Source organism: Melospiza melodia, chromosome Z, assembly GCF_035770615.1.
Source record: "Melospiza melodia melodia isolate bMelMel2 chromosome Z, bMelMel2.pri, whole genome shotgun sequence".
Classification (NCBI taxonomy): domain Eukaryota; kingdom Metazoa; phylum Chordata; class Aves; order Passeriformes; family Passerellidae; genus Melospiza; species Melospiza melodia.
In genome coordinates, this window is record NC_086226.1 from 54,368,205 (window position 1) to 54,385,096 (window position 16,892).

Sequence of the window (16,892 nt, forward strand, 5' to 3'; positions counted from 1 at the left end):
GGACTGGAAAACTTTGTTTAATCGACAGAAAATAGCAGGAGAATGGAGATATGAAACACTGCTAGAAAATTAAAAGAATAATTAATTTTATTGAAAATTCCCTATATTAATCTTGGAGATAAACCCTATATTAATCTTGAAAATTAATATCCAATATTTTTTCTTGAATGAAGAGCAAAATCAAGGTAAATTTGCTTTAGCTTCAAAGAAAGGACTTGCATAGGGACTGCCAAAAAAAATCCCAAACAAACCAACCAACCAACCAAACAAACAAACAAAAACAAACAAAAAAATACATATCCAAAGCTCACAGAAGTTCAGACAGAGCAATTAATTAGGTGACGGGCAACTCATACAGGCACAAGAGATGCCAAAGGACCTAGGGCATAATGTGCATCTCCTTCGTCATGCCCTGAGGCCAACACTGCTTTCTCATGGTTTCAAGAACTTTTATATCAAGAATATTGACATTGTTCTGCCGTAGCAAAAGAGCTGCTCCTCTGTATTTTTGCCAAAATCAGAGCACCAATTTTATTTAGTGGCATGTTAATGAGGAAGAAATAAGGTACATCACTATCACAAACATTTATCTGGTCCAGAAAAGGTAGTCACATACATTGGAGCAGAATCACCAGTTCAGAATATGATTCTGAACTGGCAAATTTCCAAATTATCACTGTTGTATGTTGGAACTTATCCATAGTCTCTACATCAGCTGAACATCTGGCCATAAAATCTGCATATATTGATGGATACATAAGCCACCACATTCTCACAGAAAATTGGTTCACAACCAATGGGAAAAAAATCTTTGTTTTTATCAATATATGATAATATAAAAGGATTTCATTTATAAGTTTACTAATCTTCACACAAGATATTTAGTTAGTAATATTTCTGCTGAATTAAGTGTATACAAATGTATATATTCTCTTCATATTATTATTAATTTCTGTCAAATTTTTGTTTAGTAAATAAATGCAGCTCTACTAGTAAAAGCATGATGCCATTTAACTCAGCACTTAGTCTCTGAAAATGGTCTGAAACAAGCACTTAGAGAAAGAACAAGAGCAGTAGCTCCCATTGCGCTCAATGGGCTCCCAGGCTACATTAAAATTCATTTTAAATCTTTGTAGGCTTTAAACAATTTGTCCAAACTCCAATTTTTAACAGTTCTTTCAAATTCATGACAGCTACAATGAATTTTATTACTGCCTATGGTTTTCTAAAAACTATTTCTCAATACCAGTGACTTTACACTTAGTTTACTTTAGAGTGTCTCAGTTCTCAGAATTACAGGCCAACTTTTCCCTGACCACCTTCTCCAAGTTATTTTACAACATATTTTTCTCTCTCATTCACTTTTGCTTACTCTCTGACTCTCACTTATTCATTCTCTCTCACTCACCTCTTTTCCTAGACATATTATTTTTTACTCCAGCTCTGGATGAAATCCATTTCTATTAGATATAATTCTCACAGCCTTCTTTGTTCCTTTTCCAGTTCAATTATTTTGAATTAACATGACCTGAACAGCACACAGCAAGCAGCATTGCAGCAAAAGTTCATGCAAATGCAATAAATTTTGTGATAACTCTGCCCTGGAGCAGAGGTTGATATGCATGGATAAGGATTAAGATTTTTATTAACTTATAGTTCAGTCACTCTGGGGTTCTGCCCATAATACTTCTGTTCTACCCCTTCACAGAGACTGGAGTTCTCCCAGACTGGTCTCTACTCCTAACTGTATGGAGTATTGCAAGTCCTTAAAAACAAAACTTCATTAAACTGAGGTTGCAAGTTGTCTGATGTGTCTTTATTCCAACCTCCACCACTCTCATGTGGGACAAGGTACACATTTTTAGAAACATGTATTAAATAGCTGCTCTTGCTAAAGCAGAAATCAGCTGCACTCAAGATTTGATGACCCTTTCCCAAGGTCCTTCTGATGAGGAACTGCTGTACATTTTGTATATAGCTCCCATTAAAAACAGAACCACTACTTCATAATGGACCAGAGATGAATTTCCTTTCCTAGTAAATACTGGCACAATGCTAAACTACTCAGGTTGTAAGATTAAACAAATATTCTGCCCAGGTCAAATGTAAGTGATATACTTTGGTATACAAATGAGTCTCCTCACCACACTTACTAGTGAAATAAATGAAATAAAATCTGATATAAAAAAAAACCCTGTATCTGTGTCACACAATTTTCATCATATTTAAGCTTGAAAGCAAAATGAGAATTTTATCTGCAATAGTTCTTTAGGGAGGAACTAGCAGTCATGCCAACAAATCCATAGTGTCCAGTGTCACCCTCCTATCAAAGCAGCAAACCAAGGCTCTATGCTCTGGGAAAGTCAGAGAATTCCAGTGTACTCAAAGCTACCACTCAGGATCAGCTGCATAGAGGGAGTGTACTCATAGAGTAGTTCCACTAATTTGAAAGCTTTATTTTGATACAAGCACAGGGCTAAAACCACTGCACTGCTCTGCTACTCCCAGACAGCCCTGCAGTACACCCACATGACAAAGCATCTTAATGCTTAAGGGCAATTATGATTTCAGACATCTCTACAGTGACAGCTAAGACTTCACAATTGCTTCAGGGTCCTACAAAGCCTTTTCATGACATTTCCAACCTACACCATGGGTAGCTCGTGGTATTTCTGTCTAACTACCACGCCAAACTTCCACACTCAAAAACAAAATCCCAAGCTTTGGGCCCAGATTGATCCATTGGGAGTGAAAAAAAAGAAAAAAAAAAGGAGAGAAATATTTCCAAGTTTAAATAATTGCTCAGATTTCTCAGGTGCCCTTCTGAAGGGACTTAAAGACTATCTTTTACCACACTAGCATTTTTCTGCTGAATCACCCCTTGCACTCAAGAACAACAGCCTCTTTGAACAAGAAATCCACTCTAGAGAAGATGCTAAACAGCAGCTTCACTCTGTCATCCTATTCTCATCTTGTATCAGTCCAAAAATGAAAATGCTACACAATAAACCCAGAGAATTAGCCATTTTGCATTTCCACAAGTGTGGGAGGGTGACAATTGGCCTCAATATGGTATCTAGTATATGGAAAGGTACCAGGAATAGTTCCTTCAGCAGGAGAATCAGTAACAGCTGGTCCAGGCATGGTTCCTATTTGAAACTGTTAAAAAGCACAAGCTCCAAAATGATTGTTCCTGTGTTCTTACAGTGTATCTTACAATGTATCAATGTCTCTTTATTCTCTTGAGATCTCCTGGGCTGGGTTTGTTCTTCAGTGTTTCCCTCAGTAAGAAAAATAACAGGGTTCTATCCACCAATGTGGCAGCTTATCTTCATGAACCCATAGAGGAACTTAATAATGAGAACTATATAGAATCATAAAACCATCAAAGCTGGAAGACATCTTTAACACCATCCAGTCCCATCCTTCACCAGCACTAGCAATATAATTCTTAAATCACTAAACCACATAACGCAGCAACAGATCCAGACTCCTCTTCAGCACTGCCAAGGATGGTGACTCTATCACCTCCCAGGGAAACCTATTTCCTGATCACCCTAACAGTGAAAAAAATTCCCTAATAACTAATCTGAATTTCCCCTGTCTCATCTTAAAGCCATTTCCTCTGGTCCTCTCCCTGCTGGCACAGTAGAGGAAACCAGCCCCCGCCTCACTACACCCTCCTTTCAGGGCATGAGGTCCCCCCTGAGCCTCCTCTCCTCCAGACTAAACAAACCCAGATCCCTCAGCCATTCCTCATAAGACAGGTTTTCTAGTCCTTTCACGAGCCTTGTTGCTCTTCTCTGGACACTCTCCAGCACCTCAAAGTCCTTTTTAAAGTGAGGGGCCCAGAACTGAATACAGGACTCAAGGTGTGGCCTCACCAGTGCCAAGTGCAGGGGGATGATCTCTGACCTGGTCAAATTTGACCAAAAGTAGCTTCAAATGTTACTACAGTTTAGAGTCAGAGAGAAAGGCAATATGATCCCTCATAACTGTCTCAGAAATCCACATGAGAAAGTTAACAGTTAATATATGAACACTAGGTACTCCTTTGTTCTGAGTATCATTAGACGTAAAATGGCATACCACAATTTACTGCATAAAATTAATACACCACTGACATTTTTGAATCTCACTAAGGCAAAGTTTCCCCAAAAGACTATCCAAATGTGACACTAAAAGGTACAACACGGTGGAGAACCGACAGTTTTTAACTCCTAGTTCAATTTGATTTTATTGTCACTGTTACTCTCCCATAGACATAAAAGAAAATACAATGCTACTTCTGTTAAGAGCATAATCCAGAGTTTGTCTGGAGTAGAATATGGAAAACTGTAGAAAATTTTTTAAAGTTTATGTATGCTCAAAAAAGTTTAAGTATGTCCAAAATATACACACATGTTTATTTATGTAGGAGGAAAGGATTATTATAAAAGTGGAGCTGGGGAGAGGAAGAAATATATATTATTACTTATTTGAAAAATAACCCATAAAAACACCAGCTGTTTTCCTGTATTTCAAAGTTTTTTTGACATAATTAGCTCAATTTTCTACATTTTTTTCACAGTCAGAAATTCTGAATGTTCTAAAGAGAAACCTTGAAACATTTAATTTTAAACATATTGAAATATTGAAGCAATTCATTTTTTAACTTCTCAAACTCAATCAAACATTTTCATACTCCTAAGTCAAAATACTACATTTTAGTCGCATACTCTACATTTAGAAGATATTTTGGATTAATTAAAGCTGGTATTTTTGCCTGCTTGAGCTCCCTCATTATAAAACAAAAGGACTGCAAATTAGCTTTCAGAGCAACTATGGAATCTTTGCACAAAAAAAATTAAATCTTAATAAAATGGAGGCAAGCATGACTGCTAGACTAAATGTCAGCAGCATAAATCTGCATAATATTTCATATATATATGTGTGTATGTGCATACACTGTATAATAATATACCATTATTTTGTATATCACTATTCAAAAAAATCAATCAAGAATAATTCACTAAAAGCCAGAATTAAATGCATGATTTTGGCAGTTTCATTTGGAACCAGTGATATAGCCCATGCTGTGCAAGCACAGAGACTATGCAGTCGAATATAAAATTCTGCAGCATATGAAATGCTACAACAGAGGCATTTAGCATTCCCAAGAAATTCAGCAAAGCAACACCCATTGTGTGCTATGTACATCAGAATCAACAATAACCCTCCTGAAAAAGAGTTATGCTTTCTTGTTTCAGCTGCTATTACATGTTGTTTGAAAGAACAGTCAGAAGATGGTGCCTAGTCTCTGTCTTTGCCGATATTTAATATAAACTTGTTCCATAAAATTATAGAGAATTCTCCCAAAATTATTGACCAACCTGGTGAAAGATTTTTCCCCACTGCCTCCATTAGGACTGTCTCAGGCAGTGCAGCTCTCACCACTGTAAGAACCACCTCCCTTGCTTAAGCATTTTTTCTTTCTATTTTACACTCTGATGCATGTATAACCCTATCTTCCTAGCCTTTGATTCCTGCACTAAAAGGGTGTGTTCTTCTTAGAAGCATCTCATAAACAAGCCCTCCACTCTTTTATGCTTCTAATACACCTTCTCCCCTCTTTCCATCTTCAGTTAAGTTGATCTTTCTTGAATACAGATATCTAGATCAGAGCAGCTGAGGTCTCATTAGAGCCTAATGATATTAATACCTTTCCGCAAATACAGTCCTGAGAGGCAAACAAAGTGTCTGTTACCATAGCCACGCCATGCACTAAAACCAGACTAGTCGATAGTCACTTTATTCATTTTCCCACATCCCTTTATTTGTCTCTGGGACACTGAAGTACATTGTCACACACATTATCAACTAGCATGACAGCATGAACTATTGCTGTCATCAAAGTAGTTGTGCTTGGCCAAACCACAGGGTTTAAATTCAGAAAGAAGCTGTCGCTGAAATCCGCATACTGATCTTTGCTGGGCTACTGTTTGTGTTCTGTGACACATCTCACCAAGCCCTAATAATGTACTGTGGAAAATGTGTGTCTCTCTCTCTTCATTGGGGCCTGTAAGAATTCCACTAAGTCTTGGAAATTTCTTCGACCAAATTACAAATACACTTTGAAAATTTCTTCTACAGAACTATAAGTACTCATACCTGTACAGTGGCTACAGCCATGTGACATTTCTCCGGTGATATTATACTTGCTATAGGTTATCTCTTCAACCGCATACCTAGGCAACTACTGATGGATTTTTGTTAGATGAATTCCAGGCATGTAAACTCACAATTGCTAAAATAAAAACAGTGAGGAAAACTGCCACATACTTCATAAATTCAAAACTGTAATTTCCATAGTTTTTTAGTGAGCTGTCCTGGTTTTGGCCAGGACAGAGTTAACTTTTTGTGGTAACCATGAGGTAGCAAAGCCTGGAGCTATGTGGGAGTGTCTGGGTTATCATATACTCACGTCATTGCTGGGGTGCACAAGTAAGGAATTCTTGGACTTCCAGAAAGCTGTTTGTGACAATATAAGGTACTGAATATAAAAATAGCTTATTTTAATGAATTGTTACATAAAAGAATGTACAGTGCTTTCAACTCATCAATGAAGCATTTAAGTCTGTACAAAGAAAGGTCCCTTATAAATCGTGTCCTAATTCATGACAGAATTTAAAATAAAGAAATAGAGAGACGTTATTGATATGCTTGAAAACATATGAGAGCAATTGTGAATCAGCATTTAAAAACACATTTGTGGAAATTCAAGTTTTGTAAGTCTGTTTAACAAAATCCAGCTGAAGACTGGACCAGTTGGTACTGGTCCAGACTATACAGAATAGCAACAGTATTCTCTAGTTGTGGGACAAAAAGGGAAATGAAAACACAAAAATTTTTAGGTAAGAATATTATTTCTTTTTTCAAATTGTCTTGTGCTGCTAAGTAATAAAAAATTTAGCTTCTGTAGAATCTTCTTAGCACTAAATTAGCTATATTACGAGATGTAAAACAGCAACTGTATGGCCATGATGGATAAGGCAGTGCATCAAATTCAGCTAACAATATAGCTAACAGCTCTTTGAATTGCAGGAACCGCATAGGGTATGATATTATGTGCATCACAATCACTTCCAGGTTTTGGAGTTCTTTTCTCAAGTATCACTGTTTTAAAGTATTTTGACAAAAATTTGGTTTTATTTAAAAGACCCTCTTTACTTCCATTGAGTAAAGTAACTTTTGTGTAACTTTTTTGAGTGACTGTCAGAGAAACACCCAACAGAAGTATTTATTGAGTTTTACTTAATTATAACCCAATTATTAGCCCAACCTAATCTTGCTATCAATTCCAAACAAGTGAATACCTCTATAACTTTTATGATTGTGAAGAATTAAGAACACTGGTGAAAATAACTGCTAATTATTTTCACTTTAAAAGGGAGATGCAATGGAAACTATTTGGTGTAGCTTTGCAAAGCTTTTGCAACTCTATAAGGTTGAGCTGATGGTGATAGACCGACTCCTGTGATTTTTGACAAAACTAATTAAGGTGTAGTAAGAGGTATCCCGCCAAATTATTTTTTTTCGTTTTCAATCACAGAAGCTTCAAACTACTAGTTGTTTCCAGAGATTAAATGCCATTGTATGTACCCAAGATATTTAAAGTCACATATCTAAGTCTTAATACTGAGACCAGCAGGACAACATGGTGAAGAAGCAGTTCTGAATTTCAGTACCTCAGGACTTCTGCTTTCTGTGTTCACCATTTGCTCCTACTCTCATACAATAAAAGTCCTCTGAAGCCCTGTGGGGGTAGCAGCAGCAAATCACCTATAAAATACAACCTGCAGAACCACCTAACACCTAGGAAGGATGACTAATTGCTGTACACAAAAATGTCTCCAGCACAGGCCTGAGAACTTTATTGCAGAAATGTAAGGATGCTTATAGGGAGGACCAGCCCAAAGAGCCCCCCAAAGCTTGACAAATCACATCTGTTTTCTGTATTATAGACTTAAGTCCATGTATCCTGTGATGGGTGAAACAGAATAGGATTTCTTCTTACATATCCCAAAAATCGTACACTAAGAGAAAACTAAAAATCCCAAATTCCAGCACACAGTCAGAGCCTAGAGCTGTTCTGTGCTGACTCTGAGTCATGCCTATAGATTCTTTTCTAGTTTAAGTGACCAGAACTGCACAAATCAGAATATATAATAATAATATAGTAATAGCATGATAATACATACATTAAGTGAGGGGGAAATTAATTTAATAATGCCCCTTTAGGAACCTTTACAGACTACAGCCTGAGTACAAATCCTCAGAGATACACAACTTTGCATCAGAACACACATTCCTACTAAAAAAAAACTTCAATTAACTTTACTTTAAAGCAAATTTAGTCAGAGATTATATACATACCCTCTGCTTCTCAGGGTCAACATATCGAATGCCAAAATAGTCTTTTTCCAGCAAGCTGTAATAGTTGCAGATGTGATCGATGAGAAACTGACCCTTGGTTTCCCTCTGTAAAAAGATAAAAAAATTAAACATTATGTGAATTTGCTGTCTACAAAGCTATGCAAAGTGTCAAGGAAAATGATACGTGAAATTTGTTGTTATTCAGATGAGGACAAGGATTTAACTGTTTATCGTCTCTATAAGACTCAAGAGAGTAATGATCAATACACTCCCTGCACATTCATAGATTGGTTAAGGAAATATCCTTACTACTCCTACCTCAGGAAAACTCTTGCTGCTCTAATGGCTACAAATTTATGAGACTTAATATGCCACTAGCAATCATATTTCCACGGATGCTATAATGGCATAGCATTTATATACAGAATTTCAAAACCCTTTGTGGTTTTTTATCCTCTCAAATTTGAAAGCAGATCTGAATGTGAGTACTCTATTGGATGTTTACACAGTGCCCACAGCAAGAGAGGTCTGATCACTAATTCCCACCATTAACTCAAAGCTACAGTATAAAGAACAAATGCCCAAATGACTGAAAGAGAAGTTTTCATCTTTGTGTTGTCACTGGGTAACCACAGCCAAATCTTAGTGTTACACATGATATTTAGCTAACAATCTCATTCTTTCTTTCTGTTTTCTTGCATCTCAAGAGTGTGGGTTTATTCTCATTTATCTGACGCCTAATATGGAGATCCTACACGAGTTTTCACATTTCTTCTGATCCAGCTAATGTGAAGGTTCATGTGGGTTTTTTTCTGAAATGTGATTTGTGTCAGTATTGGCATGGGACTAAAGCTGTTTTCCTGAAATAGTCCCTTTCAAACAGACAACAGTGCTTTACTACACAGTGGTGTAGGTCTCTACATTTTATTTCCTCTATGTGTTCACCCTTATCCTGCACTGAGACATCTCTGCTGCAGACCAGGAGCCTCTACCCTTTGCTGACATGAAACAATTTGAATTCAGCTCTTTCAAACTTTTTTTAAAGAATTTAAGAGGTACTTTAGGCTGTAAAGAGCATGGCAAGCAAAATTGAAGGGACGGCATCTATATATCTCATGGTACTTTACAAGGCTGGGTATTGCTAGCATATTCACTTTGCACAGAAGTAGCTGAGCCCAAACCAGCACCATGCTCTAAAGGGCAGAGGAGGTGATAGCTTGGGCACCACCACTGTTTGGTGAGATCTACTGCTTCCCACAGGAAAAATGAGACATGCTAAAGACTGGAGAGTTAGAAAATAATACAATCTGTGAACTAAATTTTTGTTCTCTTATCTTTACAATTAATAAGGAATTCTCACGTAGATTCAGTTGCTTATTTTTTGGTCTCCATCACTCAACAAACAGATAACTAAATAAAAAACACCCTCAGTTAAGGCCCTGACAAAGACATGCATTGCCCTTCTGTATGCTGAGGCTCCTGCAGACATAACCTTGCCTGCCATAAGAACCTCCTCTCTTCCCAAATTCACTTCCAGCCACAATGGAATTGCCAATTTCTCTACAGATTTCCTTTTCCTAGGAAGAGGAAAAGATGGCAATCTCTGTTTCCAATGTTACTGTGTAAGCCATCTGATTCCCCTACACCTATCTGTCTCCCCCTTTTATCTCTTATAAACTTTAGTCCTGCACTCTTCCATGCTCTCCTACTTGCCTGGAGATATCTCTGCCTTGTCTGCACATGGTGCTCCCATAATTTGTTTTCGTATTTTTAAACAGCCTTTATCGAAGGATGATAACACATTTTGTCTGTTCAGTTTGTGCTCATGCATCCCCATGCTTTGCACCCTGTAGTGTTCCCTTTTCCCATGTAACCTAGATGGAACAGGTTTCCTTCCAGCCTCAAGACATTAAAGAATCAACTTGTTTACTGTTAAGAGTGGTTACATTCACTGACATCTCTTGGGGCTGTACCCAGTTACAAGTATGGGCATCCTGGAGACAACATAGAGAACGCTTTCCTCAAAAGGAAAAGTCGTATCAAAGTCTGAAAAATACAAAAGGGAAACTGTAGCTCTCCCTGTGGCTAACAAAAAAAAAAAAAAAAAAAAAAAAAAAAAAAAAAAAAAAAAACCATACACTTATGCAGCCATATTTCATTTAACTGCTTTCTAACTTAAAATCTTGTAAGCGTCTGGAAAGTTTTGTGGCTATGAGAGACCATCAAAATATTGACAAAATTGCATGGTGACATTTCATCACAAAGGCAGTAGGGGCAATTATAAACACAGATGTGACATTTAAGTTGCATGCAGTTTTCAACTAATCTACAGCAAATTAAATTGGACTGGGAAATAACAGCTATTAGATGACTCAGGTACAATCAAACATGAAAACAGATTTTACTGGCAACAGTGTACAAACGAAATCCATTTTTTAAAACACTGGAAATGGGGAAGCCAGACTATCCATATTTTCATCTGACAAATTTAGAGGGTGTCACTGTGTTCTGGCTTATCTATATGATGCTTGTATGCGCTAAACCAGGACACATTGGAAGAATAGTCAGTAATACAATCTTCTACAACAAACTACTAGGAATTCACATTCTAATCTGTGAATTTTAAAATTTGCTTTTCTTCAGTCACCTAAATAATCACAAATTTCTGAGCTCCTGAAGAAACCAATAAAAGCCTACAGCACACATAATGTTTATCAATCCAGTGACGCCGTTCTGTTTCTAAAAGGAATTGATGTCCTAGTTTTCTTCCTTGGAAAATAGATGATGGAAACAAACCAAACTAAAAAGAGCAAAAAGCCTCCAAGCTAGATTCATGCTCTAGCAATCTTTAAGCTTCCCATCGATAAATAGAAGGGACTAGTTAATAATTCACCCTTGGTTAATATACCCCCTTCAGTTCATTACATTTTAAAAAAAATTCAAGATGCACAAAAGTCGGGTAATTCAGCACATGCATAATGTAGTGAGAGTCATCATATGAAATTGTAAATGTTCCACTATTAAAGCCTTCTAGACACCTGAAATTTTGAAAAAAATAAAGTTATCTTAATTGATACACAGAGGAAAATACTTGATGTGGCACATTGCACATCAAGTCCTAATTCATAATAGATTGTATGACAAGAAGGATGGGCAATGGCAGTTAATTTTATTTTCTCCAAACAGCAGAATAAATAAACATTTTTTATATTTCTCTAACCATGCTTCAAATTCTTCTGAGCTTTAGAATCTAATGATCTTTTTCTACACATTACTACATATTACCATGCTACAAAAGAATATATTAAAACACAATTTCGTTCTGATTCGTGAAAGAATCTGGATAACACAAATTAAGAACAGCAAGTCATCCACAACAGAGCAGGGGAATGGATTTGGGTCAGAGAATAATGAATATAAAACATTGCCTGAAATTTCAGACAGTTGCTATACAGCTTTCCAATTAAGTGATCCTTAAAAAAAAAAAAAAAGAAAAAAAAAAAAACCAAAGAAACAAAAACAATCCTTAAACCCTTTTATACAAAAAAATACTTTGTAGCAATTCAGAAAAATAATTTTATATTACATTTTAGAATGTTTGTCAGAACATGAAAAAATTACATAATAAAAAAAAAAATTATTTCCAATACCACTGGAGAATTTCAGCCACAAACAACAGGGATCTGAAAGTAACAGTCAAGTCATACACTTAAAATTTTCACAGCTCAAATATTTGAGAATTATACCACAGTTCACTCAGAAGTTATCCACTATTGTCCATTAAAGAAGACATATGCAGGCAGAAGCAATAGTCAGAAAAGTCTGTAGATGAGATATATGAAATATCCTGAATTGTAATGAATACATTGTGTTCAATTAAATAATACTATTAAATAAGCCACTTTTAAGTGTATTCATTCAAATATGCCTTTAAATGAGAAATATTTTCGTTCATATTTTTGTAACCCATGCAATGGCTTTAAACAAAGTCCTATAATGCAGATATTCCACACACTTAAAAATTTGGAGATTTCTATAAATAATTTGAGAAATTACTTTCTGATTTATTTAGATAAATAGGCACAGACAAGATGAGTATGTTTTTCCTACGGCTGTATTTGAATATCTGACCTTAATACTACTAAAATCCCACAACAAACCCCAACACATATGTAACAGATATAATACCATGTAAATGGCAAAATCCCCGAACACACAAGGTCAGTTTGCAAATAACTGTTAAACACTGCTTTTTTTTAAGCTGGATCAAAAATTTTCATTTCCATTGAAACAAATATGTATCAAACTAAACTAGCAGCTGTGCAAAAGAATTAAGCAAAACGGGATGTTCTGTGCTGCAACAAGATATGAAAACATGATCACATGGAGTCTTCCATTGATAGGCTCAGAGGGCAACCTGAGTTTCTACCTCAGCTCTAGGAACTGAGTAACAAACTGGAGAATGCTTCATTCTCCCTACCAGACACTCTTATTACAGCTTCCATTTCTGCAGCTCTGCAAATTTATGACTGAGTAACCTAATTCCTTGGTAATGACAACAATCTTTGTAGCTCTTGCACAGATTAACACATTATCCCCATCTCATGCTTGCTTTGGGGATTTTTTTTATTTCATCTATCTTGATGCAACTTAAAAAGCAAGGCAGAGTGTAACTTGTTCTACCAATTTAACAATTCCCCAGTGATATAAAACAAGATCACAAAACCTTTCTGACTTCATGTCAGTGCTTCATAAAACTAAAAATGAAAGGAAAACTACTTATAACATTTTAAGATCTTACATTCAGTGAAATGTTTTCCCTATTTGAATTTGCTTTACTGTGGAGTTCTGTGTCTATTTATCTGAATGTCGTCACAAGGAAGAGCAAGAATCACAAGCAGATTAAACACAATGTTTCTGCTCTGTTATCTAACCACTGAAGTCCTGCCATCTGTGCTTATCTCTGTCAGGAAGCCACTGACTTTACTAAGAAGTGTGCAGAGTCATAAACACACATTTATTAATACTGGGGATTTCTATCCTCATCCCATAAGTGTCTTTGCTTGTGTGAACAGCTCCTAGCAGTGACCCTAGGCGTAAAGCTGGTCACTTAAGTGCTTACTTAAGTCCAAAGTCACGCACAAAAAATCCCCAAAAAAACAAAAACAAACCAAACCAACCTAAAAACTATCAACACAACAAACAAAGCACAATGAAACCAGTATTTCTGTCTAAATTAATGGAAATTCAGGCTCTCAGGCAAGGCAAGCGTGCTGTTTGATTTTGTATGCTTGTTTTCTTTGGTGTGCAACATATTTGAAGTTCAATAGATGTAAAAGAATGAAATGCATGTATTGAAGAACAATCACAATAGAACAGAAGAATGAAAACTAATCCAGTCAGAAAAATGGACAAAACCATTGTGCTTCTAAGGCCCAAAAAAAAAAAAAAAAAAAAAAAAAAAGATAGTTCTGTTGACAATATCTAACAATTATAAAAAGTAACAGAGCCAAACTACATCTTTGACTGCCATGTCTCACATTTTTGACTTTTCTTTGGACATCCTCTACCAGTGATAAGATCATATTTCTTCTAGGCTTTTCATGACAGAAATTACTTGAACACCAACAGGCACATGACTTCTATTTCATTGACAATTATTCCGTAGTTCAGGATGGGGCCAGCTCTCGCACACCAGAGTTTGGCTGTGGAAGGACAACTGGGAGCAATCCCTGCTCATGCCCATTTTGATACAGCTATAATCACATTTGCATTTGTCTCCAGTGGCACAGCAAAAGAGTTCACTGAGCATCACTGGAGTGGCATGTGCCCTGGAATGGGATTCATTTAACATCCATCCTCTGAAGCTGAATAGGGAAGAGAACTAAGGACACAGAGAAGGAGGACAACTAGGCATGCCGGAATTTCTCAGTATCTTCTAGATAAATTTTTAAGTATTGCCTGAATAACAGAATCTGGAACAGAACCCTCATTCTGCAGCAACCAAAGTCAGTGAGGTGGAACAGACTCAACTCTGACATGGAAAAACTGGGCCAGCCCCTACCCTGACAATATCCAATGCCCCCTGCAAATTTCTTATGGCTCTTTGGATTTATGGATTCACTGAGACTACAGATGACAGCAAGTACTCACAAGATAGATACAGAGACAAGTACTTTGCCATTTTTTTTACTTCTTTGGAAACAACAACAGGAATATATGAAAAGGTCTCACAAGAAGTCAATATTGAATAATACCTTCAAAATGTATAGAACAATAAAAGCATGCCTGTTTCACTCCTCAGCTAAAGTGGTATAACTCTTTAAAAGGAATTCCTTCCATCCATAATCAGCATTCTACAGTATTTTATACTATTTGAAAATACACTGGAAGAGTGTACTAAACTAGAGTCTAGTCTAGTATATAACATTTAACCAGAAAATTTTCTCAGTTGCAAGAGGAGTCAGTTATAATTTACTTCTTTTGTTGTAGTTTAAGTCCCAAAATACAAAAGGAAACTTTTGCTGAAAGAAAACAAACAAATTGGAAATTGAAGATTTCATTTTAGAAACCAAGTATTTATTGCAGATTTTTCTTCTGTTAACAGTGAAGAATTATTTATATTTCTACAAACTTAAAATGAAGCAAAAAAAAGGGCCAACAATTTTTAATGAAAGTCACAAAACATGACACTGCAATAAAGTCGCTGACATTTACTCAATTATAAGTAAGTATAACACACATTATTTTAATGTTAATTACCTCTTCCACACATTATTTTATATGGGTAACTAATATAAAAGTATATGCAAAGTATATATTTTGTTCCATATACTAGTTACTATTTCTACATTAATTAAAAATAATTTCTATAAACATTATCTAATTCTGGAACTTAGTGAAGGAACAATTTTTAAATCTGTCATTTAATATATTCTATTACAAATAAAAGTATGTGAACAGATGATAGAAAACATTAGAGAACTAATGCCCATCTTATTTCATAGGGAATTTAGCAGTTAATAGTGATAAAAAACGCTTCATGTCTGAGACAGAAACTACTCTGGTTTTAGAATTCATTTGGTAAACTGGAATGGATCTTAAAGGACATAATTTTTGCAAATATATCAGTCTTTAAACTCAAATTTCTAAGCTCTTAATTATCAATTGGGCCCTAAGCTATACATACTATTAAAGAGAACTAAAGGAAAAAGAACCCCATAAACAAGCCTTTTTTTGCAGTTTCTTTTGGGGAAAAATTATACAAATATATCTTAAAAATAAAGGAGAAAGGAAAGAAAAAAGAATAATGTCTATGTTGGGAAGAAGAGAAATAAGGGAACAGCAATTTCAAGGGTGTATATGTGAATGTAGCTAAGGAAGTTCTATTAATCTTCAATGAAACTGCAAGGCTAAAGGTTCAAGCATTGAAAATTTACCCAGAAATAATTGCTGCAGTGAGGTCAGAAACATACTTGTCAAATTCCTCCTATCTTGTTTGGAAAATGAGGATCATTTGAGGTTATTTATTTTTCTTTAATTTACATTATTCATTTGCAACAGATGGACAGATTTGTCCATAAGACAGCATATTTTTATGCTCTCTTAAATTAGAGGTTATTGTATGAGGATAGTGATCAAATAATAACAGATGAAGAGGAAAAGGAAAAAATTACGCAACAGAAAAAAATGTCGCAATGTCAGTCCCATGCAATGAAAACTATTCTAAAAGCAAAATACTATGGAAAATGAAAAGTATATTCTACTACACAGTAAAACCTGAGCAGCAGCGGTGAAGACAGGTAACAGCTTTCACACAATCAGTTCTTGACCTCAGTGATATTCTGCAAGTAAATTACTCTGACCCATGGGTAAGTTATAAATAATAAAAAAGAAATACTTATAGTTTGCATACTGCAGCTTTCAAAAGTCTCCACCAGTCTGGCTGGCAAGCACTGAGGAGACCACAAATGCAATATTCATTTACCGGGCTCATGCTCATTTGCTGTTGTGCACATGGGCATCACTTAGCCATGCAGGCTTTGTGTCCCTGAAGTGTGAGCCTCACAGAAGCCTTGCAGCATTAGCTGCTCACTTCTGATAACAGCTTCCATTAGCACTGCATTTGTGATGCCATCTGAGACACTATCGATTTCTTAAAAGGAATTGAGTCCTTCTGTCAACAAATCTATCATTTTATTCAATATCCAGCATTGTTCAGCAAACCTGACTCTGCTTTCTCTCTTTCATTCTTGACATTGTACCACATCTAGGAAAGAGGACAAGAGATTTCAGGAATGAGTTCTCAGTCCCCACCTATGAAGCAACATAAAAGCCAAACCAGGAATTTAATAAAAAATACTTAATGTCCCCCAGTACAGGTGATGGTCAACAATCCTCCCTTGGCCTGAATCTTCTCAGTAGTTTCGAAAGACAGAAAAATCACTACATGCTCAACTACAACTCCAAGTACCATT

General features: G+C 36.0%; 1 protein-coding gene across 2 annotated transcripts in view; it reads right to left on the bottom strand.

Moving 5' to 3' along the window:
* Positions 1 to 16,892, bottom strand: part of FRMD3 (FERM domain containing 3) — a 131,012-nt gene that overhangs the window by 64,597 nt on the left and 49,523 nt on the right. For both annotated transcript variants that reach the window (XM_063180102.1, XM_063180101.1), the window contains exon 2: positions 8,416 to 8,520. In XM_063180102.1, the coding sequence (XP_063036172.1) occupies positions 8,416 to 8,520 (105 nt within the window). The remainder of the gene's footprint in view (positions 1 to 8,415; positions 8,521 to 16,892) is intronic.